General features: G+C 40.7%; 2 protein-coding genes across 2 annotated transcripts; both read right to left on the bottom strand.

Moving 5' to 3' along the window:
• Window positions 1–289: 289 nt before the first annotated feature.
• On the bottom strand, window positions 290–6,695 carry IL26 (interleukin 26). The gene is made up of 5 exons (XM_074163132.1): window positions 6,525–6,695; window positions 6,109–6,165; window positions 4,572–4,703; window positions 461–526; window positions 290–376 (listed from the first exon to the last, which is right to left on the bottom strand). The coding sequence occupies exons 1-5, from the start codon at window positions 6,693–6,695 to the stop codon at window positions 290–292; spliced, it is 513 nt and encodes a 170-aa protein (XP_074019233.1).
• A 15,534-nt stretch (window positions 6,696–22,229) lies between these two features.
• Window positions 22,230–24,330, bottom strand: IL22 (interleukin 22). The gene is given in 6 exon segments (XM_074144226.1): window positions 22,230–22,264; window positions 22,267–22,342; window positions 22,737–22,802; window positions 23,025–23,168; window positions 23,265–23,330; window positions 24,127–24,330. Coding segments are annotated over 6 exon segments (591 nt in total).
• Between the last annotated feature and the right edge of the window lie 1,148 nt (window positions 24,331–25,478).

The raw sequence follows: 25,478 nt of genomic DNA, 5'->3' as shown, positions 1-25,478 counted from the left end.
CTGCGAGGCAGCTGGCGGGCAGGCAGGCAGGACGAGAAGTACACCATGCAGTAACTGCTCTGGAGGCTGCTCTTGTACTGCAGGACAGGCATAGCTGCTATGCTAGGCCAACCGTGAAAGCTCTTGAAAATCCCTCTTTACGCCACTGCATTACAGAGGCTCTCCTTCAGTAGGACAGAGTGACTGCCAGGCCCATTGTATGTCCAGCTCTCGGTCGATTTTCAGGCCTTTTGGGTAAGGATCTGTCCATAGCACAGAAGCAGCGTGTTTTCTGTCGCTTCCTCATTCTTCATATGATGGTTTGTATGTAGGCCTGAATCCAGGGAAGGAGAATATCCAGCTCATTGATGGCCTTGTAGATTCCCTTCTCTCCAAGCTGTGAAGAAAATACAGACATTAGGAAAAAAAACACCCGCAGCCCTTGAACACCGCAGCTGGGAGCCAGGCCTCCTGCTCTTACCTTAAGAAATGTTTTCTTTAATTTTTTGACTGCAGAAGTTAACCTTGTGGACGGAGCACATGGAAGCTGAAGGGATGAAAAGAAACCAAAAGAAACCACACTTGTTGCAGCAAAGACGCTGGTGAGAAGACATAGTAATGAGGAAGAGTCCAACCCACAGTGTGGCACCATAGGACTACTAGTAAAATGTGTGAGCTCAGCATCATTTCAGCATCTCCTGCTACCACAAATATGTTATTTTACTTGTGTGCTTCCTGGCAGGTTGAGTTCACAGCATAAAAAAATGTAATATGAGTACCACTAAGCCTTAGTAAACATTTTCTACTTATCTCAGGGATCTTTATATCAGTCACAGTTACAGCTTTTGTAGCTCTAAGATTCAAGGTCCTTTAAATTTGAACCTTCAGAGAAGGCAAGGGTCAAAGACCTTTGCAAAGTACGGAGGGCAATTTCGCACATTTCTGCAAATCCTTCAAATATGTTTATAAAGTTGGTTTATACTTCCCCCTATTTTCCTGCTCATTTCTCTATTGTCTGGCTAATTACAGGCTAATCCTGCTCTCTTCTGTCAAGCTGTTTCCCTTAAGATCACTGGGAGTTTTGCCAGCAAGATCCTACCCAGCTCCCAGATATCCCACCCAAACCATTCAGCAATGTCTTACTTGCAAGTTCTGGCGTCCCTCTACCCCCGCTGTGATATCAGAGACACAGGACTGTGTTATCACTATAAGATTTGAGTTGGAAGCTGATTTTAGGAAGGAAAGAGTAGACCAATTCATCCTACAGGACCTGAAGGCTGCGCCCCAGGTTTAACCCAGCCAGCCAGGGCACGACTGACAGTGTCGGTGGGCTGGTGCTCTGTCCCAGAGGACCACCAGCAGCGGGAGCACCGGGGAAGCCACTGGGCTCAGCCCTCTCCTCACTGCCCAGCTCAGACCAACCAGTGCTAGATGGCCAAAACTGGTATGCCTCGGGTTTTTTGGAGCTCCCTGGATGATTTTTCTGAGCAACACAGGTTGCTGACTCACCAGCTCTCGGGGCTTTCCCAAGGGAAGAATCATTCTTTCAGGGAAAAAATGTAAAAATTTGTTGTTTTGCAAACTACAAACAAGGACAACATGTTTGAAAAGGCAAAAGGCAAAGGTCTTCAATTTATATGAAAAGAGGTGACTGCTGAAATGGATGGTCAGTCCTTCTTTCTACCTCACACAGAGGTTTTAAAAAGGAGCAACAAACATTTTCTCTTTCAAGTCAACTTGCAGGATGAAAGTGTAAATGAAAGCAACTCTTATTTGTAAGCTTTTAAAAATCTTCTAACTGGGCAGTTCTTTTTGACTTGGGACTTTTTTTTGCTTCTTTTTTTTTTTTTTTTTTTAAGGTCAGCTTGCATGATGCTGATTTCCACAGAAATAATTTGGTAGCAGAACTGACCTTAAATGACTATGGTGGCTTGAGTAGTAATATACATTGCAAACTCTGTTCTTCCTGCATAAAGAGCAAGTTAACAAATGAGCAAGCAAGCTCATTGCTCATTGCGAGCAATGCTGCAATGTCTGCTAGAGGTCTACAAACTCTGCCTATGATGACAGAGCAATGATTAAAAATCCTGCAGTGAATTTATTGCCTTTCCACATTCCACTCAAATACTTCACTAATCTGCTACTGATGTAGGAACATAAATCCGACTTCAGAAGCAACTTCGTACTGTTCTTGGCAATGTCGCCAACTCAGTAGGGTACATGAGCAAGTAAACAGGCTTGTGATGAGGTCAGTGATGCTTCAGGTCAGTGCTCCCAGTATCCAACGAAAAATATCTGTTCTGTTTACTGTGCAGTCATACCCTAAATAAAAGAGCCTGATTTCACTGCAGAAAAAGGATTTAGAGATTTCAGTACCTATTTGTTTTTGAAAACCAGGACTCAGGCTCCTAAATCATTGGAAAATATTAATGTTTCCTTGTTTGGACAAAATAAGAACTATCAGGGTGAGAACTGTAATAATCATATAGTACAAAGTCTTTGGAAGTGGTTTGGAGGCAAATGTTAGGGGTTTTAAATATCATGCATGCCTCTAGCTGGCCAAATTAGAGCCCAAGTTTACAAAAGACCATAGGGTAGATATGTATATAGAGCTATAACTGTTACCCTCAATTGTGTAAAGAACTTTATCCTTGAAAGGTAACTAATTCATTACATAAATATGTTGCCATGGTGGAAGTTCCTTCTGATAAACATCTTATAACTCGACAAGATAATAAAAATTAAAGAGCTTGCGTAGATGGATGAATGAGTTTGCTCATTTATTGAGGAATAATATAATGGAGAAACCCCAAATTTGTTATTAGCAAACGATCCATTACTTTCATTCTGTTCACAGTTTCTATTATTCTTTCACATGTTTTTTTATTGTTGGCTTTGATTTAATACACATACTTTAAAAAATGTTCATTTCCTAGAAAGTCATGATAAGCCGTAATTTCTAAAGAGCTATTGCTTTTCTATTACCAGAGGAGGCCTTTTGTCTCCTACCAGTATTTTCTGAGATCCAGAAATGTAAATTGTTATGTTTAGACTAGTGTTGGGTAAAACACTGGCGCTAATTATGAAAACAAAATGTAAGAGCTTTGAGAAATCTGGAGGATTTTGTCTCTATACAGCACAAGAGCAAATGTATTAGTTATACAGCAAGCTCCAGTCACTGATGGTGTTTCAGAAAACTGATATTCTAAATTCAGTCACGGTTGACAGTCTGAACTCTTCAGCATGTACTGGCATTTGTATGGAGTGTAATTGCTTTTCCAGACAAGAATGAAATCTCTGTAAAGTATATTATAGCATACAATATCTGGAATTTTAGACAGACACATAACCACAGAAGTTATCTGAAGTGTTGAATGCTGTGAATAATGACTGTAAATGGCAACTGTTTAGCATGGTTTTAAATGCAGAACCTGAAAGCTGGTGGAGTTTTCTCCTATTGATATTTTTTACAAATAATTTTACAGATATTCCATTTGTGTTCTGAGCTATAACTCTGCAAAGACACCTCTGAAGCTGCTTGCTTTTGCATTGCAAATATTTGTCTGCATGTAGAACCAATGTCCTTTACTGTCATGCTACCATACAATTCAGATTAGACAAAGTTTTAATTCCTCAACATTTCATTGATTTCTCATGCTGCCCTCACTTTTTAAAATTACTATAGACTGAATGTCCATGGTTATATTTCACCATAAGTCACACTCCACTTTTGGGGACAGTGTGGCTTGTGGGAGCTGCAGGTTTAGGGGAGAAAAAAAATAGCCATAGGACATAAAATTTTAAGGCACGCCCTGTGGTTATTCATCTACCCTTAAAAATAAGACAAGAAGAGAAATGACTTACAAGTGACACTGTCATCTTAGCATCACAGTATGTTAGTATGCATATTTTCATGGACAAAAGTGTGTTTTAACTGCTGTCCTGTAGTTATCTACAGAGGGGGATGATGACAAAAATGTTCGTAAAAGTTCCTCCTCCCTGGGACAGCTGGATCCTCTCTAGGGACCTTTTGTTGGTAGCATCATTCCCTGACCAGCTCCTCTCACTGCAGGCATAGCCAACACATGGAAACTGCTCCAATGTGCTTTATAATTGCAGTCTCTGCTTACTCATGAGACACCACTGGCTCTTTCAAAATTCAGTATGGTGGAGCAGAGATGACAAGTGAGTAAAGATTACACACATCCAGTGGGTAGGCTGCTGAAGAAGGAAAACATAACCAGTGTTACACCACAGAAACATAAAAAGCCACATTTCTCCCTGTGATTACCCTGTCTCTTTGCAGCTTTGGTGCTGAGAGGGCAGCAGAAGGCAACATCATCAGCAGGGAAGTGGCTTGTCTCCATGGTATCTCCACCACCTTGTCCGCTCCCTGCAAGCTCACACTGGGAGGAAATGAGTGGTGTTAAACTTCCTCGGCCCCAGCAGGGAAGCCCTTGGGAAGTCAGGTCCTCTGGGATGTGGGACACACCGTGACTCTGAATCACCCTCTCTATCTGCTGAAAAACTGTGATAGAGCCCTTCCCTATCCTTTCAGATGGACACAGTTTGGGTCCCAGGAATATACTCACGCAGGTGTTCATGTTCTCTTGCAGGACCTGGAAGGCACTAATAATGTACAACTTGTCACTTCCTACTCCAAGATGACCGAAAACATTTTTCATGTAGAAGGAGAGGAGCTGATCTCGAACACTGCAGTTTGTCTGAAAACAAAAGAAAACCTCACAAGCGAACTTTAACCTAAAACTTCAGCCTTGTAAAAGTATGAGTGTTTAGAAAGCATACAATCAATAAAAAATATTTAATGAATTTCAGTATCCCATTGGATTGCTTCCCTTTTTTTTAAACAGCTCAATGAACCCCTGTGATTTCTGAAGGAAAGGCTGGAGGATGCTCTGCTGGCAGCCAAAGGAGTATTGGTAAGACCTCCATGAACAGAAGTGACAGCAACAAATCTATTTAACACACAAAGAATAAATGGAAGATAAATTGGGGAGTTAAGTCAGACCATCTTGACCAAATTGTAGGATTCATTGTGGATGTCGTTGTCTCATTCCTCCATGTCAGTGTCCCATACCATTCGAGATGCTGTAGGGTATTCCATCCATCCCTAACTGCTGCTCCAGAAGAGATCAGTCATCCTCTACATGCTGTGTCATATCTGCCTGGCCTGTGGGATCTCTTGGATACCCAAAGGTATTTCAAATGGCTATATGCCTATTTTTAGGCAATGAAACCAAGTATCAGGTGTGAAATTCCCAAAAGGAGGGCAATGCAGCTACAGATTAAGCTGCCCAAATGCAGGTGTTCATGTGTAGGTCCCACAGGCAAGTGAGGATCCTTCACTCCCCAGGTAATCAATGAGATCCAGGGGAGTATCCTACTTAAGGATAAACTGACTCAGTTGGTCCTGCTGACTAGATCTCTGTGTTAAGGAAGCTAAAATGTCTCGCACCCTTGTAGTCACTTACAAATAGGCACCGCAAGTTTAGTGTCTCACTCCCATGTTGAATCTCTGATCTCCCTCTTCCAGTGCACCTGCAGAGGTCAAAGCCCAAAGCAGCTCCTTGGGTGTCCCAGCTGCTCTGCAGCATCCCTGGGACAACCGCAGTACCGCACACCCTCAGCAGAAGGTGCCTCAGCTGCTGGGGTGGTGGCTGTGGCCCTGGCCCTCATGTGAATGGAGCCTGAAAAGCATTGCTGGGGAGGATCATACACAGCCAGCTGCACACAGGAGGAGCAAGTGCTGCCACAAGCACCCTCCTCTGCAAACAGCAAACACCCTTACATTAAGTCTCCCGGCAGAGCACCACCTAGAGAGAAGTGCCTCCAGCCAGGCTTTCTAAATCCACCTCTTTCTCCCCATTTCACGCTCAACTATCCCCTCATGTCCAGGGGAAAATCCCTTCCTATGCGGCAGAGATACCACTCTTCCTCTAAGCAAAGGACTTCATTAAATGCGCAACTCTGATAAATATAATGTCCTTCCCAGTTAAACACAAGTGATTTTTGTGTTGGCTGTCATTCCTTTTGATCACACATTCTTATCTCTACTGACCAAAATAAAATCAAAGCAAGAAAATGGAAAACCAGTAGTATAAATCTTACCATAAACAGTATTTTTGTTGTCTTTTTAAGCAGTCTTGTGTTCTTGATGAGATCCTTCTGTAAAATGCAATGTGCTAGTATTAATTAACCTAAGCAGAGGAAGGGAGACAGTTTTAAGTCTGGTTTGTACAAAACTTAGTAGTAATCATCATCATCTCATTCAGATGTAGGATAAGGACTCAGCAAACCTGTGTTCAAATCCCAACCTAGGTACAAACTTCTTCCATGGCAAACTCCTTAGCAAACTCATCCCAACTCTCTATGCATCTTCTCTTTTCCCATCTTTGCAAAACGAGTAGCAACATTACCCTGTCTCTCAGGACTGTAGAAAAAAAGTTTCCAGGTGCTCAGTAATGAAGCTGGTAAAGAAACATCTATAAATAAAATAAACTTTTCAACTAGTGGGATCAACTTACAGGAACAGATGATTTTAAACTAGTTGCCTTGATATACAGGTTCTCTGTCACTTGGGAGAGGAGTCCTTTTCGGCAGGTATGCTTTCCTGTAGGTGACTTTTTGCCTTCCACAGCGAAAAGACAGAGCAGAACCAAAAAACGCCCAGATCTGAAAATAGAATATACTTTCATCTTCGCTCCCAAATCTTCGTGCCTCTACAGTCACAGCAGAGTATGTGATACAGCAAGACTGGTTAGATGACAGAGGTTAACCTAATTTTGTTAACCCTCAAAGCAGCTTCTGCTCTGAGATGCTCACATAGATAACCTATTGCTCGTATGCTGGCTGATCAGTATTGTTGCTGTGCTTTTTTATACATCTTGCTCCACTTTCAAAAAATTTGACCACAATCATCTGTGACGTTTTTCTAAACGATATCTCCATATTTACTGGCAGCAGGGTCAAGGTTTCCAAGAAAGAAGACCTTCCCTCTCATGTGAGAAGTCTTCTTTCATTTAAGTGCTGGTCAAATGAGGAAAAAGTAGTTGAGGTGGTTAGTTTGGTTTCGTAACAAAGTATACCGAATGTGTGAAATTTTTTCTGATTTTTCCACAAAGCCTTATAGAAGCACTTTTCTGAAAGGTAGTAGCCCGGAGAGAAAGAAATCTTTGCTAATTTTCCCTAAGAAGCATTAGAAAATCAGTTATCTATAAAGAAGTTGGACTGCACTGCCTTGAAAACTTCACTGTCCAGTCTTTGAGAAGTGTTTTTTTTCAGGGGTACAGCAGTTAGTAGCAAATGAGTTTGCTGCCTGTTTTAATCATTGGAACTAGTCTTTTGCCAGTGCAGGATCTGCTCCAGTAGAAGCAGAAGGCTGTTTAGTGTACAAGGGAAGACTCCAGGGAGGGGTCTGTTCAAGGACTGGGGCATGCCTAGCTATCAAGTTGCCTCATGAGCAGAAATAATGTGCAAGGTCGCAGTATGCCCACCATGGAGGCGGTAAAAGTAAAACCGTAGAACCAGATGATCATTCTTCCACAGAGTTACTCCGAGATTGGGCAGTCTGTGTCTGTCCTGTTTCTGAGACAACCAAGTCATAGAGTCAAAGAATCATAGAATCATGGAATAGTTTGGGTTGCAAGGGATCTTTAAAAGTCATCTAGTCCAAGCCCCCTGCAATGAGCAGGGACATCTTCAACTAGATCAGGCTGCTCAGAGCCCTGTTCAGCCTGACCTGGAATGTTTCCAGGGATGGGGCATCTACCACCTCTCTGGGAAACCTCTTCTGGTGTTTCACCGCCTTCATTGTAACAAATTTCTTCCTTATATCTAGTCTAAATCTTCCTTCTTTTAGTTTAAAGCCATTACCCCTTGTCCTATCACAACAGGCCCTACTAAAAAGTTTGTCCCCATCTTTCCTGTAGGCCCCCTTTATGTACTGAAAGGCTGCAATAAGGTCTCCTCAGAGACTTCTCTTATCCAGGCTGACCAACCCCAATGTTCTCAGCCTGTCCTCAACCCTACTGAGGGTGTATGCAAGAAGAGGGAGAAAGCAGTTTTCGGTCCAGCATAGCAATACTTCAGCCTACAGTGATATCATTTTTGTTGGAAGTAAAAGCAAGCTCCTGAAATGTTCAGCCAGAATGGAGGGTTTTACTCCTTTAATATTTCAAGAGTGACACAGAAGGGCTTAAACAGATCAGAGAAAATTATTTAAACTACAACTGATACCACTTAAAGGGACCTGGAGTTGCCAGAGCCAGTGGAAGAGCTGTATGCCCCTCTATGGCACCCCCAGTACACCCATGCCAGGGACATGAGCTGGCTTTGGGAGGAAGAAGGGTGAGATGAGCTAGATAATAAATTCATCCAGCCTTGATCCCACTGTAAGTGGCCACTGACCATTTGCACAAACAAACGCAGCCACCAGGCCAAGACAGACTCACAACCAGCTTAAAGTATCCACCTGTAACAGTTCTGGGAAATGCATTTTTCCACAGGACCATCCATACATCCCAGTAGCAGCACCAGCACTGAAGTGCTGATGGGGTCCAGAGACAAAGAGAACCAACAAGGGGAGGAGAGCTTAGACTTCTGAAAAGTGGAGAGGGTGGAGACCTGAGGCCCTATGTGCATTTTAGTGCTCATTTGAACTGTGGTCTGTACTTAAATTTTCTAAATGTTGTCAGGATTACCAGATGAGTTGCACTAAACCTCAGCATACAAGGTATGTGGACAGCAGATCAGCCATTTATTCCTAGTTTGTTCCTAGAAGAGGATCTCAGATGATAGCAAGAATAGAGTCAGAATGTAAAACTGCCTTGCGTTCCCCAACGTCTGGTACTCCCTTGTCAACAGTTTTCCTCTAAACGGAATAAATGGGTCATGTAGCCAGTCTGTAATGGCTTTTCACAAGAAAATCAATAATTTTCCACATCTCTGAGAGTTCTGATCTTGCTGGAAAACCCTTGAGCTCATAGGTTTCATTTTGTCTGTTCTGTGTGCTCCCATCACCATGATTAGGGGGCTATAACATTGACACTGTTGCATTGGGCTCCAGAGACCTCTGCACATGAATCAGGAGACATCTTACTGAATTGGTTAACTTTTTAACTGAGTGGTGTAAAAGGATACAGACAGATGCAGATGTACAGTGGCCATATTTAAAAAATTGAAAAATAAAAAATAAAAGAAAAAAGAGGTTTCCTATCTTTCCTGTCATAGAAGAATGGCAGGTACCATTTAATACCATTTTCCTGTAAAATTGGTTACACTTCCACGCTTTTTGATATGCTGACTTAATTACTAGTCAGAGAATAGCCAATATTCTTTAACTTTCTCATCTGTCACTTCTTCAGAACAAAGATAGTCTTTTCTTTTGGTGTCTTGTGTAGCACTTTGTACACTGGGTTTTAGTGCCACTTTGGAGCTCAGACTTCATTATGGTATAGATAATACAGAATACCAAAGAACCAGTATTATTCAGTATTTCAAAGTTATATGAAGCGGAGGAAGAGATGAATTCAGGGACTCCAGCCTTTTTAGCAATGTAGAAACGACCTCCGAAGCTTTTTATGGACAGTGGAACTGATATATCCAAAGCCAGTCTGAGGACAACAACACATCACCAAGCATATTGACTTCCAGACCTAGGCTAGGAACCACAGGAGTTCAAGAAGCCTGTCCCAAAGGAAATGTGTTCTCTCCATACAGAATATTTTAGATGTACAGTATCAATGAATATTTAAGGAACAATAGAATACTGGTAACACAGGCAAAGTTCATGTGTTATATCAATACTAAATGTATAAAGTTTGTGATCATGAGAATGAAAGAGAGAAAATAACTAAGAAAACAGAATAAGAAAAGCTAACAGAGTAGCCAATTTGTTATTGAAGAAAATCTTGCCTGTTTTACCCTGGCTAGGGACCAAGTTTCCAAGAAGGTTGCGTGTGACCTATGTTCCACATGAGTGCATGAGACCACCAGCCTGGAGAAGATCCTTTCTTCACCGCCTTATTGTGAACCATGGAATTGTCTCGATCTATATGAGTTCAGTAGATATTATTAATATTAAATTCTTCTGATCTACGTAGAATAAACGGATACATCTACCACTGCTGCAAAGTTCCGTTAATCCATTTAAGATAACAATCATATCTACTGGTTGTTTTGTCTTTGACAAACTTTCAGATCTCCATCCATAAAAAGCCTCATCTAGTTTCTTACTTCTGAATCTTCTCACCTTTCACATTTTCTGTTTATTTCCTGTTAGTACAACTAGGAAACTAGTTAGTCGTGTACTTCCTATAAACGTTACTCATATTTGCTTAGTTTCTGCTAATGTTACGCTAGCTCTTAAAACTATTCTTTACTATTTCTTTTGTTCCCTTATTCTGTTTAATTCACTTTCGTCTTCTGAAAAATAATGGGTCTACATGGAGAGCTGCAGTATTTGTGCTAATCTGACGAGTAACAATGAAGTCTAGTGAGATTTTCCAAAAACTGAGGGTGACAATACTACTGTAGGACATAAAAAAATCGAGATACCCTAGTGCCTCCATTGGAGAGAGAAGTTTGGAGCAGAGCAGCTCCTAGCATCCAAAATGGATTCTGCAATTATTTGAACATGGTTGCAATGAACATAGGTATATAGGTAAGCACAAAATACCAACTGGTGTTTAAACACTGTTTCTTGTAACTTTCTGTTATTATAGTAGGAACCTTTGGAGCTGCTATGAATTTTGTACAGTTACTGAACTATTATGAGCCTATTTTTCAGATATGGGTACCTAAATTACCCATGCAAACTCGGCACACAGACACCCGACAATTCACTGTCATCAGCTTCAACAGCGGTAAAAGTCAGGGAACAACAGAATAACATGAACAGATGGTACCAGCAGCTCCTGCTTAAATATTGTACATACACTGCTCTGGTTAGGAAAATGCCCTACATAACTGAAATTGTGACAGTGTAAAGAAAGCTAAAAACATTGGATGCCTAGGACTGAATGTCAGTCTGGTGCCTTTGTCATCCCTAACTACAAAACCACTGTGCTTGTTCCCATGACGCCCACAGTATAGGATAGGGGTATCCCTGTAGGATAGGGAGTCTGTCTGGGTGCTCCCTAACCGCTTTTGTTGAAGAGCAACAAAGGTTGAGGTTGAAAGGGACCTCTGGACGTCATCTTGTCCAACGCTCCTACTCAAGCAGGCCCACCTAGAGCTGGTTGCCTGACACTGTGTCCAGTTAGGTTTTGAATATCCCCAAAGACGGGACTTCACAACCTCTCTGGGCAACATGTGCCAATATTTTGTGACCCTCACAGTACAAAACTGTCTTATTGGTTTCAGATGGGATTTCATGCATTTTAATTTGTGTCTATTGCCTCTAGTCCTGTCACTGGGCACCACTGAGAGGACCCTGGCTCTCTTCTTTACCCTCCTTGCTCAGGTATTTATATACATTGACAAGATCTCCCTGACCCTTCCCTTCTCCAGGCTGAGCAGTTCCGACTCTTGCTGCCTCTCCTCAAATGAAAGATGCTCCAGTCCCTTAATTATCTCTGTGGCCTTCCACCACCAGAGTTATAACTCCACCACACTCAGAATTTTTTCATTCTATGCCTTAGTCAACCTTCATAAAAGTTTAGTAAGTGCATTAAGTAAAGCAAAAATCAGACTCAAACCTAGAAGAAGACAAACCAAACCAAAAAAAAAAAAAAAAAAAACCAACCCAAAAACCCAAACCCAATTACATTTCCTCTGGGCATTTACATCTCTTTGCACTTTATGAGTAACACCTTTTGAGTAAGCCTCAAATGTAAATTGTTATAAAACATGCTGTTAATCTGCTCTCATCTTCAAGAAACGGCACAGGCTGGTTCAAGTGGTAGATCTCCCTGTGCTACTGGCCTGGTTCTGTGTTTCAGTTTGGTGACAGATGTCCAACAATTGTCTGTCAAGCTATTTTTACTTCATCCATCTGATAGGAAGGTCTCAGCACATTGAGTCTTTTCAGAGACAGAGTACAGCATATATTCAGGGTCCAGTTTGAAATCACCAAGGTACTAAAACTAAAATTTTCCTCTGTGTGCAGACAATAGACAACAGTTTAAGTTTTCAAAGCAGTAGTAATTTTTATGAACGAGGATTAGCTGCTTTGAAAGAATGCTCAGCACCTCCTGAATATCTCAAGATGCCTTTCAAATGTCTCCAGCTGTGTAATTAAAAATCAGTAATCACTTCATGGCTAGACAAGGAGCTTAATTTGGCATAAAACCTTTATGTATACAGCCTTTACTAGTCATATTCTTCTAGTCTTGCATTTGAGAAAAGAGACTATGAAAGAAAGAGATATGAAAAAATGTTCAAGCATGTTGACATCACTCCCATGAACCAGTCAAGTGATTTCATGTAATGACAGTGATTCAGTCCCCAAACGCTCTAGAAAACATTTGTCTGCTACCACCAAACTCACAGTAGGAAATCCCTGTACGGCAGTATTGCTACGGAGTGTAGAGATGTGCTCAGCAATATCAGACAGCTCAGCTTGCCCACGTAGGCAGGCGGCTATTCCAAACCCTTCCTTTTCTGTTGTAAAATAGAGGAGTAATCAAGAGTCTGTGACCTGCTTTTTCTTGTCATTTCATCATGGCTTTATAAAGAGGTTGTACTAAAATTACAAAAGGAAAAAGCAAACCGAATGGAAACCTGGGCCTGGTTCTGGGGGAGGAGGATGCCCACAGCATCTAGGCTGGTAGAAGTGGGTCAGTTTGCATGGCACCACTCTCATACTGCAAAGCTTCTCTCTCCTTCTACCTTGCTGCAACATTTTTCAGTTTTCTCTATCCCCCTGATTTTTTTTCACCCTTCTTGCCTCTCTTTTCAAATTTAATTTTTAAAGGTTTTTCCCCTCTGTTCTCCTAACTCAGGACATCCCTGAGCATCTTGGCAATGCCAACACAGTACACCTGTACAACTTATGAGTAACATCAACTGGGAGCTGGGCTAGAAGATCGTGAAGCTGCAAAAACTACAGCCTCCATTCTGGAAAGATTTCTTAGTGTTGGAAAAGAACATTATTTAAGACATGAATTGAACAGACTGCTCAGAGGCAGCTGTCCTGTGAGAAACAAATTTTGAAATGTAATTTTAAATAGTAGTGAAATAGAATTTCTGGACAGTATTCAGAAGCAACAGTAATAACTCAGGACATACAGAGGTGTAAGTAACCTAACCACATATTGGTGAACAATACTGGCATTGAATCTTTCAGCTGGCATGGCTCTGTTAACAGCAAGCAGCAAAACAAATCACATTAAGAAAAATCATTGTAGCTGATCTTTATTGGCAATAATAGTCTTTCATTAAAAAAAAAAACAAACCTATTTTAAAAATATTTGCTTGCAGTATATTTCCATAGCTTCAGTAAAGAACTGAGGTCTTCCATCTGGTTTGGAGCTGAAGGTTTTCTGTTTGCTGAAAACTGAATCAGTTTTAGCCTGCCACTTTTGAACACCAGCAAGAACTCATGCACAGTAAAATGGGAAATACTTGATAAGCCATTTCTCAGGACACCTCTTTCTCTCAAGCGAGATTTGTGGCAAAACCCCTTCATGTCTCCAGACTTCACTTCCCGCTGTATATCTGTTTACTTTGTGAAGTGCTGCTTTCAATGAATCTCATTAGTAGGGGCTTTTTTTTGTGGAAAATTTACTTATTTAATTATTGGATATGATCATGTCTGGAGCATTTTTGCTAGAGAAGACATAGAAGCCAAATGAATTACTTATGAGAGCTTCATTTTCCAAAAGCAAGTAAAATCCTGTGGCACAGGCCACTAGAGAAGTACCTGAGGGTGCAGTAAAATCTGTGTTTCTTGTTGGCAGTATTTATAAAAAAGAGATTGTACTGCAAAGACTCTTAGAAGTTCTAGAAAAATAAAATATCACAAAATATAAGTAGCACTTGTACAGAAAGAACAGATGATACATGTCAAAATATGCATTGAGATTTTCACTTTAGATCAGGGAAGTTTTGAGGGCTTTTTCCAATTAAAATGATGTGGAAACTTTGTTACCATCTGAAAGACAGCATTGCTTATTGCAATTAAAATAATTAAATCTAATTCAGCAGATATTAATGATGATATGGGTTAGATCTGGAAACCAAGGAGATAATAAGTTTATATTTCCTACATTATTCATAATTTATTTTAGAAACTTAGGGAAAAGTAAAGTACTGGTTATATCTAATTTTGGATAGCTTGCTTCTCTGAAGTTTCACTCTTAAGCTTATTTTTAGGCTTTACTCTTTCTTTAGTCTGTAGCACAATACATAAAAACATCCACAATGTTTTAAATCATGGAAGAAGTCTTTTAACAGACACCTTCTTTAAGAGTTTCTTAAATAAAGTAGAAGTATTGGCTCTCTTAATAGTCGTAGATTTGGTAAAGTTTTTTAGGAAATCTTTATGTGCAAAATTACAGTTAGAGACCTGAACATTGACTTTACAAACTACCATACTTCCTATTAATTTTGTAACTGACAAAAGTTTAAATCATCTAATATGTTTGTAGGAGTGAAGTGAAACTAATTAGGAAGTTGTTGAAGTTCTCTGTATGAAAAGAGCTACTTTTCATTTTTTTAAAATATAGACCCACAGTTTCCAGTGAACAACCCATGAATAAACAACCTATATATTTATTACAATATAATATCAGTGCTGAGCTTTCCAGTTTGTTAATTTCCAGGAGAAAATCACCACTTACATAGAAAAGCAACAAAAACATTTATTTCTTCACAAAACACATTTTCTATCAGCAGAAAAAAAAAAAAAAAAAGCCAATGGAAAAAGGCTTCCAGTCTAATTCAAAGCTTCAGGGCTACAATTTGCTTAAAAAAAAAAAAGGATTTTCCTTTGCCATCATTCGTCTGGTTATTTGTATTTGTTACATCAAGCAGAAAAAGGTTAAATCTATACCCCTCTGTATAGGCTGGGAAAATCACATGGCAGTCTTGATTTTAATGACTTTTTCCCCATAGCTAATAAAAATTTTTAGTACTTGTACGTATTTGAGAAGTTTTTGTCAGTCTCATTGCAAACTTTTGTGAATTTTGACCCAATTCCAGACATCAAATAAGCTCTTCAGGGATTGTAAAATGTTTCCTCACATTTCCAGGTTTAGATTAGATTATTTGAAAACAAATTTTTCCACGTGAGAATTCCTTTCCTTGGGAAGGAGGATTTTTCTTGTGCATTTCCCCTCATTCAGCTTGCAGTTCCATAAAAATCAGATTTGTTGCCTTGATATTCAGCCAACCTCTTTCAAAACTTGCAAGCAAGACCTGAATAGTATCCCAAGTCTGAAAATTCTGCCCAAACCTCTGAACATACTGAGGTTTATTTTTACTAATCTGTCACTTCTGAAAAACAGACATTTTATTTATCATATACTCCTGTAACCACACAGCAAAGAACGAGGTAATTTATCAATCTGCAACCTGCAACCTCTCTCTTATCTCGGTTCTGATAATGAGGTTATGGCTTAAACATAACCCTCCCAGCCAAAACTTCATGGTACAACTCTAAGAAATTCTCTGTTTTACTTTTCAGAAGTGTAGAAAAGATGAGTTGCTCCCTTCTTCCGATTTTCAGAGAAACCTCACATTCATCTCACCAAAACGTATTTGTATTATTTCTACATTTCCAATGTCATTGGGTTACCAACACAAACTGAAGTTCATAACTGTAAGCAGTGTAAAAAGTACCAGTGGAAAACAGTTAAGAAATTAAAAATGAAATCTAAATTTACATTCTTAGTGCCAAAAGGTTTCCAAAGTAAAATGGCATAGACAAAGCTGCTTGTTTCTGGTTCTTTCTCTTGCTAGTAGCTTGACCCATGAGCAACATAACACCCTGAAGTCTATGACTGGGATTTGTCATGCCCAACCATAGACCACTGGAGGTTGGATGTCTGAATCTGTGCTCATCACCTCGGGCTGATGGATGGGACCAAACCCTCAGAGGATACCTCTCCCCATCTGCCTAACATCCTTGCTGATGATGGAGCTAGAGACAGGCACTGCGGGGACCTGTGGGCAGCACCTCAGAATTTGCTAGCTAGTCTTCTGGCACCAAACCTAGGGCAGGTGACTCATACAAGGCTATTATCAAAATGAGGAAAATTTGTGGTGTTTCACCAACTCACAGGGTCAGAGTCTTGGTCACTGATTTTTTTTTTGTGTTCCGGTCACTGCCCAGAAGTCCTCGTCATGTAACAACTGAACCATTGACAGATTAAAAATGAGAGCACGATGCCAAGATTGAGCAGCTCCCTGATTGGAGGCTTCAACTTCACATGTCGAGTTAAACCAGACATTTCAGGTGCAAGTAACTGCCTTGCATTTTCTGAGACGCACAAGGGTCCCATCAAAGTAAGATGCTTTTCTAAATTTACTAATCATCTGTTACGTGCAGGAGCAATGATCACTGTGTTGAAGTTGACAAATTAATGCCTACAGAATAATCATATTGTTTGCCAAATGCTGTGCTTGACAAACAAGTATTCTCCCTTTTTGAGTTACCAGAGTAAAAATGAGCATCAGAATTGATAATCCCTAAATCTGGGATTATCTACCTAAAATCTCGGTTATCCTTTTTTGTGAAAAAGAGATTTTCTTCTACCATTCAAGACTGAAAAGAATCACATTATAAAGGATAACTGCTAAAGGAGAAAGGTTGGTCAAACTAGAAATTTGAGAGACATGTTTGATAAGTGTTAACCAAAAAAAAAGTCTGGATAGTTTTAGACCAACAAAAAAAAAAGGTCACTGCAAGGATAAGTGGAGTCTAATCTTTATTTTGGAGCCTCTGCTTCCCAAATAAGTGTCAATACATTGTACTTTCTGGAACAAATCTTTCACCACAGCAGTCCAATTCATCACTTCCATCTTAACATCTGTGTTGAAATCTTTCATTTTTTCTTTGTAATACAATTAACTTGATACATGCACAAACTACAAGCCTGATCTTATACACTTCGAAGTTGATAGGAGTTTTCTTTCTGTCTTCTGTGGAGGACCGATACATGATGAGCTAATCCATTGGGGAGCCCTTACATGTCAAGGTCTAATGCAAAAGACAAATCAGAAAGTCAATCTTACATAGCTTTACAATTACATAGCTTTTAGACTTTACCACAGTTAGAGGATTGCCCCATTCTTCCCACAGTTTAATGAACATCATCACCACTCCTTAAATGTGGTATAGGAGTTGGAAGTGACCCTCTTTTGGAAAACTATAGGACAAAATAAACTTTAAATCGGTGCAATTTTGCAGCTTTTGGAATGCAATGTCATTTGGCATTCAGTTGTTTGAAACCAGGGTTACAATTTCCATTGAAGAATCTTACTGGTTCTTGCAGAAACAATCATAACACAGTTTCAAGTCAGCTAGTCAAAGACACATTTTTCAGTCTATTTTTTCAAAATATTTCTATTCATGTTGCTCTGAGCAAAACAGAAAATGTTTTTAGTTTAGAAGATTTGTCCTTTCTCTTTATTCAATCCTAGCGAAGAAAAATAGCCTGATCTTGGAAAATTTAATGCTGTGCCTTAATCCTTCGTGCCCAAAAATGTTTACATTTGGGTCTCATGACTTAATTTTCTGAATATAAATGGACACTTCTTCTCAAAATAATATTTTTTTATTTCTTCTTAGAAGAGGAAAGATGTAGGAATATCTTCTTTTCTAAACAATTCATCAGTGAAATCCAGATTAAATTATAGCAATTGTTATCTGTGAATTTGGCCAGGGATTTGGAATTTAAAGGTAAAACAGAGAGAGTGATTTCCTAGACTTCGGAAGAAACCTTTTCATTTACATAGTCATTTAACACTTCTGCTAGTGGTGAAATTCATACAGTTCATCTGATAAGGTCTGCAGCTGTGTGTTAACCAAGAAAAAGGTGTTACAAATAGATATGTGTTAAGAAGCCCTAGATATGCCATCAGCCCTAGTGTAGTTTGCGTTTTGTAATTTACCCCACCCAAACTTCCTAAGAATTCTTGAACAGCATAGAAAACTGGTCTGGATCTGGTGAGAGGTTGCATCCTAAAAATGTAACATCTCCTTGGGTAGTGGACTCCTCAGGTCCCACAGAGCTGCATTGTAGGTTTTCCTTCTTTCCATGGTTATTATCCTGGCAGTGTCATTCATAAGCCTGAGATTGACTGTAGTATCTCTGCCAATCCTACTGCACATCAGCAGGCCAGTTCTGCTCCAGACTACACCAATTTTACAACCATCCATTGGGTACTGATGATGGCTATGACTTAAAAGGCTATCAGGCATTCACTGTTGTTCAATGTAGTCCATACCTTCTTCAAGCAGCTAATTGTTTAGCTAATTGTGCTTTAAAGCACTGGCTGACATAAAACATATGCGGCTGGTTTACCCTCAGGATAGCTTCAGCTCTTCACAATTGTCTAGAATATACTTCCAGCAGCAAATTGGAAATATCAAGCCTCTATTATTCTAGGTCACTTAAGGAGTATTTAGTCAGACATTGAATATGTAAATCTCATAACTGAGCAACACTCCATGCGATTTATTTAAGAGACGTTTCTTAAACTGTCACCAATACTTACTCAGCAGGATGTGGAAACTTCTATTCATACTTTGGGCTCCCCTGTCTTCACAATATGAAGTTTCAGAGGTAGTTTAAATGTTTTATAGTTATCTATGTAGCAAAAAAAAGTGCCTGTTCTGGTCACCTACTGTAAGCAAAGGGGAGTAAGAATCAACAAAACAAAAATTTGGCAGTAGGTGGCTCTGTGAATTTTTGCTCTGGAAGAGGTCCTCCATCCCCTACAATGGAGGTGTCTTTGATGAAGGTTGTGGAGCAGGTGTCTTCTGCAACAATGCTAGGCCAAGGACCTCTGGGAATTACAAATAGTCCATGACTTGGAGGCATAGCGAGGAAAGGAAAATAGGGCAACGGAAATTAGAATTGCGTGAACAATAGAGTTTCTCTTTGGTGACCCAACCGAAAAGTTAAACTAAAAAAAATCATTTTGGGTCAGCCCAAAGCTCTTGTCAAACTCAAAATGAAACAGCTCATTTTGCTTTCAAATCTCTTTTCAACCTTTGAAAGAAAATGTACATGAAATTCTAAACCAAAACACTATTTTGAAGCGTAAAACTGAAATATTTTTATTTAGAATATGTCAGAATGAAACATTTTGGCACGATTTCCCTTTTTGGAGCTCTAACTACTGACTGAATTGAAATTCAGCTTGCCTGACTGAAAGTACACCTTTATTTTCTTTTGGTCAGTAATTGTTTGTCCCAGACATTTCCCCTGGTTGTACAGGAAACCTCCCCCGACTTCTACTTCTTTCGTCCATTCAAAACTGACCATCACCCACCCTTCTTCACACACTCACAAGTCACACGTGCCCTGCTAGAAAACCTATGAAGGACATTCTGTAAAATTTGCTGTGTGGCATTTCCAGGGCTCCAGATCATGACGTTTCTACAGCAGAGTCTTTCAGCTGGTGGTTTTCAAGGTTGGAGAAGTTAATAAATAGTTGACCTCATTTTTACATTTTCGTGGAAAAATGGGTTTTCATCTGGGTTTAGCCCCAGCGTGGAAAGCTTGAGAGATTGAGTTGACATTTCTGGGTAGGACAGCTCAACAAGTCAATGTGGAGGAGTCTAAAGCAAGTAGAAGAAGGAAAAAAGTTAATTATCCATTTGTGAAGATATGGTATCAACAAGGAACAGCATTTGTTCTAGTGTCTAGTCTCTATAATCAAGGAAGAAAACAGGTACTTTTAGGGCAAAGTCATGTCATTGTGTCCAAAGGCACAATCTTTATAAACCTCTAATGTAGATCAGATGAATGACTCCTAGATAATTCCTACTGTCCTCCATTGATTTTAAGGGAGCCGGCTCTAGCTTGGGGATAAACCATGTCTGTCAAAAGTCAGTGAGATGAATTGCCCATTTGGTGCTTAACTTCGCTTCCCAGCAAAGTCAGCTGTCGCAGGTTTGAGGGATAAGAGAAAGGATGTCAGCCAATAGCTCTTGAAAACATTGTTGCTTATCTCACAAGAAAGAAAATAAATATCCTACTGAATATAGTAAAAGGTTAAACCCCAACACTATAATGTGGTACCAAAGCCTGGCTGGCTATCACTGTTGGGTCACTTCTGCTTTGACTGTGAGCAAGCAGGCAATTCATATGCTGTGAGATGCAAACGAGGGCGTGGGGCAAAGTAAACCATGTTGACTGCATCTAGTTTGACAGGTAACAGGCATCTATCACCCAGATGGATCTACATCTATGCCTGTCTAGAATAGACTGGCATAGAGTTCCCACAGAAAAAGTGTTATCATTTCAGTTCATATAAACCTTGTTCAAATTAGGTACGGATGGACGTTTTTATCTTTAAATCGCTCTGCTTCAGAAGCAACATGGGATAGTTCAATCCCACTTCAATGCCACCTCACTTCAACAGCTGATGTAAGGCATGTTGAGACTAACTACTTTTGGATTAGCTTTGATTTCTCTTAGAATTTAATTGATGAAGCTACCAAGCTAAGTCAAGCTAGATTTCCTGCCAACATTTTTCCCATATTACAGTATCTATTCATGAGATGTCTTCTAGATATCTTTTTAGCAAGCATTTTTGCATTTTTATGTCCCTGATATACTGTGTTTGCAAAACTTCACCCCCCTTATCTGCACTGCACCCGGAGTCCTTTGTTTGAGGACATCCACGGTGCAGAATTTTTTTTCATATATGGACAGGACGCCTGTTGCCCTGATGAATAAATAATAAAGCCTTGCTCAACTAGTTTTCACCATTGCTGACAATCCGCTATTACATATTTCCTCTGAATTTCTCGCTATTTGGATGCTTTTCATCTCTTTAACCTTGGTCCAGCCACCAGTGTCCCTGGCTGTACCAGAGCAACTCTTCTCTTTGCACAGTGGAAACTGCTGAAGGACATGATACTGATGGATTAAACTGCTCTTCAGTGACTTGATGTTTTTTCTGTCTGGGAGCTTGTATCGAGACTAGGCACCAAGCACTGCTCTTCTGAAGTGCTCTCAAACCCCTGATTTGACTTTCTACTGAGTTTTCAGTAGCAACTGCTGCCTGACTGCCTCCATCTCATCCGACCCAGGGGGGACAATTTGGGGACATTTCACCAGGAGCTGTTCAAGACAGGATCTTGTCTATGGGTGTACTGAGGGAGAGTCAATGAAACAAACCAATGACTCTCAGGAGTGATGCTATTTTTCCCACCACCCCTCACAAGAAAGGCTGACCCACGCACTCCCCGCTAAGCCCTGGTCCATGATAAGTTGAAATTTCAGCCTTATGGTGAAGAAACACATCCCCAGACTGAGTTTGCATCCTTTCGGGGTACAAGAATACAGCCACTGGCCCAGCAGCCCCACAGGCACAATATGTCTCAACTCCCTTGCATTTGAGTAAAAGACAAAAGCACTGTAAATGGCAATATTTGAGGACAAAAATATTTATTATAATAAATTAAAGAGTAAGCATTTATAAAACAATCCACTTGCATATAAATATCACACAGCAGTTTTAATTTCATAGTTCATTTAAAACCCGCTGGTACAGCTTCATAAATACATTTCCTTGGATATTTTTGAATTAATCTATATAAATAAAAGTACTGTATAATTATTATCTTAAAATAAGTTACCATTAAATATGAATGACAAAAATTATTTTTGAGTCTGAAATACCAGCTTTTCAGGTAAAGGTCAGAAGGGGGCAACATACGCAAGAGACATTTCCAGGTAAAAGGCTCAAAACATCCAGGCTACCTATCACTTGCCTACCTTGACCAAAGTTGATTCATAGGTGTCAAATCTCAGTATATAAAATACAGAAGCAGGTGCCTTGTTCCTATGGAGATGAGGAGGACAGGAGCATGCCTTTGAAAATAACTAATGCCCTGTGTTGAAATGGAGCTGCAAACACTGCCCTGGAGTTTTCATTTTCAAAGAAGACAGCAGTATGCATCCTGTCTGTGCCCACTTAGTTTGCTATTTTTGGCACAAGTGAAAAATACACTGCATCTATGGGGGGAGGGTGGTCTGCAATAGTTAATCAATTTGAGTTACAGCAAGAGTTTTTTGGAGACATCTCTTCAAGCCTGGTCTGAAGTTCTTTCAGTTTTTCTTCTTGTTCCCTCCCTTCTTCGGGGATCAGTACAGGCATTTTCTAGGTAGTCAAACAGTAAATCCAGTTCTCCAATGGCTTTAGTCTTTCCGTTCTCTCCCAACTAGAAAAGAGCAGAATGTAAGTTTTAGCGTCTTGTTATTTCTCAGAAAATTTAAATTAGGCTTGTCACAGAAACTGAATGAACTTAGTCTCCTTATTCTCTTAAGTAGTTCTGTTAGAGTCATTATACCATAACGTATAAACTAGCTCATTCAAATCTAGTCACCTGCAACCTGACTTCTGAAGGTTTAAATTACCATAATATGTGCAGAGAGTTAACAGGACAAGTGAAGGAGGGCTGGAAGTGGAAACATCACTAATCCCCTCTTTAATGCCCCTGCAGGCTTCACCTCCTAAATAATCTCCAGAGTTTGCTTCATAATTAGGTCAGCCTTAATCCAACTAAATGACTGAGGTTTGGAACTGCTGTTTTTAAATGTTGGGGAGAAATGTACCTGTTTCATTTTACTCTTCATTTCTTCCAGGTTCTTTTCAATGTGCTCCCTGTGTCCTGAGAATTTCTAAAAACAGAAAACATTCAGACGTAACATTGGCAGCTGTACGCAACAGTGTTCTTTTTTTTTTCTTCTTCTTTTTCACACCTTTCTATCAACCTCGAGTTTGATATCTTTGATTGAGGTTTCCTTTCATATCACTGCCTTTTTCTGCTGTTTGCAACATTCTGAGATTCAGGAGCAGCAACAAGAGTCATGAGAAGGGAAAAGAAACCAAATGCTACTCACACATCTGCTCAGCTCGGAGGTCAGAGATGCCAAGAACTGTGCCACCTCCTCAACGTAGGGGTACTGGTCCTTGACCTCGGTGAGGAGGACATCTTTCACTACAATCTCCACAATCCTCTTCATCATGTAGCAGCGGTTGTTTTCCTATGTATCCAAGTAAGAGGTCATGTTAAATCATGGCAAGGGATCAATAAGTGCTGCAGCAGGATGCAAAGAGCAGACTCCTGGTGTAAGACTTACCTTGACATTAACATAGATCTGCTGCCCAATGAGCCTGTTGTCCGTGTCCTCATCTGAGACCCTGGCCTGAGAGGACAAAAAGAAAATGTCAGGTGGGGATGGAAACCTTAGCTAAAAATGAATGATAAACCCTACGTTTTTCATCAATAATAGTGCGGGTGAGATTAAGGAATGGACACGACAGACATTCTGTTACAGGTGGATAACTTGGGCATTTTGTCTGTTTTTTCCCTTAATTGGGTGAGATTCAAGATCATTATCACTGGAAAATAAGTAAGCAGAAGTCTGAACTCCTGTCCCCCTCTTAAGCATCGGATGTCATAGTGGTTATGATGACTAAACCAAATGCCGCAGTTGGCTGACCTCATGGTGGCCCACAGTGCTGCTGGGAGGTGCTGCAGCACTCAATGGCATACATCAGGGGGGACCCACCCATGGTAAGAGCAGCCACGAAACCTGCCCAAGCAGAGCACTGTAAGATGCCTGGGGAGCTGCCTGACCATGCCTGGAGTCACGGGCAGGCCCAGCTTCAAAGGGACTTGGGCAAAATGGAGAAATTTAACCTCTTGTTTCACAATTGTCCAAGTCTAACAGAAGCTGCTCAAGAGAAGGAGCTGTGCTGTGCCAGGGGCTGCCTTTTCTTGGGGAGCAGGAGGAGGAGAGGCAGCAGCTTCCCCCGGCTACACAACCAGTGGACAACATACCCACTTCACACACCCAAGCTCTGCCTTACTGCAAATGCACTTTTTTTTCTGGAGAAACACATGAGAAAGAGAGTGGAATGCCGAAGGCGAGAAGCCAGGTCACTGGCAGGAGAGGAGGTCCCCAGATCCCACCAGGAAGGACACATGGGTTACTGTACCATTTTAGCCAAGGTGTAGGTGCGATTCCTGATGTAGGATTGCTGGAAATTTGTCTTGCTGAGCCTGCAGGTGTGATGGGCGGTAGAAGCCAATCCTGCCCCTTTCGGAGGCAGAGGGCTGGTGAGAAGAAGAGGGAGACAGCAACAGCAGCAGAAGAAGACCCATCCTGAGAAGCTCTTGGTCAAGGTCTGTAGGGAGGCCATGGCTCACGATCCAAAGTTGTCTGTTCCAGCAGGTTGGAGCTACAGCACTCAGCACTGATGAGAGAGAGAGCAGTGTTAGCATCAGGGAGAGGGGGCAAGGTAAAGCGAGAGAGGCACAAAGGCTGCGAGCCTTACCTTGCTGTGATTCTTGATGTGCTCTGCAGGAGGTGAGGTGCACCTTATATAGGGCCACCAACACCTCTCTCAGCTTTTTTTTTTGGGTCCTGGTGGTGAATTAAAAATGACATCAGCAAGTCTCTTACTTTCCAGTATCCTCTTCTGAGAACTACCTAACCACTACAAAACCCACAAATACAACTTCAGGGCCACCATAATCTTTAGTTTCTTATAAAACAAACCAAATTTTAATGCAGAGCAAAGCAGGGGCTTTTACTGGGGCAGGAATCCTGAATACTTTTTGCATAAAAATATTTTAGAAGTTTATGTATTTGTGCCTTCTGTCCTGATTGTAACACACTAATTGGATTGGCAATTTGATGACAGATAATGTAATTTACAGAAATTTTTGTTTGTCTTCTGTGGTAAAAGACTGGTGCTCCTCTGGTGCTGACTGGTATACACAAATGGTCAGAGACTGCACCAGACCCAAAGCACTGACCACCCTGCAAATCTTCCTTCCCTGCAAATATCCTTTTCCACACAGTGGCCCAATGGAGTCACCACCTGCCCATCACTGTACAATCTTCCCTGAGAGATCAGAAACCGAATAGGACCAATACTGCATTTATCACATCCCTGATCTCCAAATTCCCACTTTCCAAAAAATTATCCATATTCCAGGCTGTAACTGGGGATAATCAGAACAGCTGTGGTCAGGCACTTACTTATCCAGGTGATTCCATGTTCCTGACCCTGTTCTGCTAAGGTAAAGGCAGCGCTGCACCTTCAGATTGAAATATTATGCACGGTGCTAAAGGAAAACTGTGCTCTCTTTTGAGAGTAATTTGCAACCCAGCTGACATGGTAATGTGTGAGGACACAGAACTGGTACAAATGCAAACTCCTGCATGCCTAATGCCCACAGGGCACACAGGTGACAAAAGCAAGAAATCTGATCCAGGAAAAGCAAGGCTCCAACTCTGCCTCTGAGAGTGAACAAGGACATCCCTGGGGCTGGGCTTCACCCG

Source organism: Numenius arquata, chromosome 2 (genome assembly GCF_964106895.1).
Source record: "Numenius arquata chromosome 2, bNumArq3.hap1.1, whole genome shotgun sequence".
In the NCBI taxonomy this organism is placed as follows: domain Eukaryota; kingdom Metazoa; phylum Chordata; class Aves; order Charadriiformes; family Scolopacidae; genus Numenius; species Numenius arquata.
Note: the sequence above shows the minus strand (reverse complement) of the source record. Positions and strands in the feature narration are given on the sequence as shown.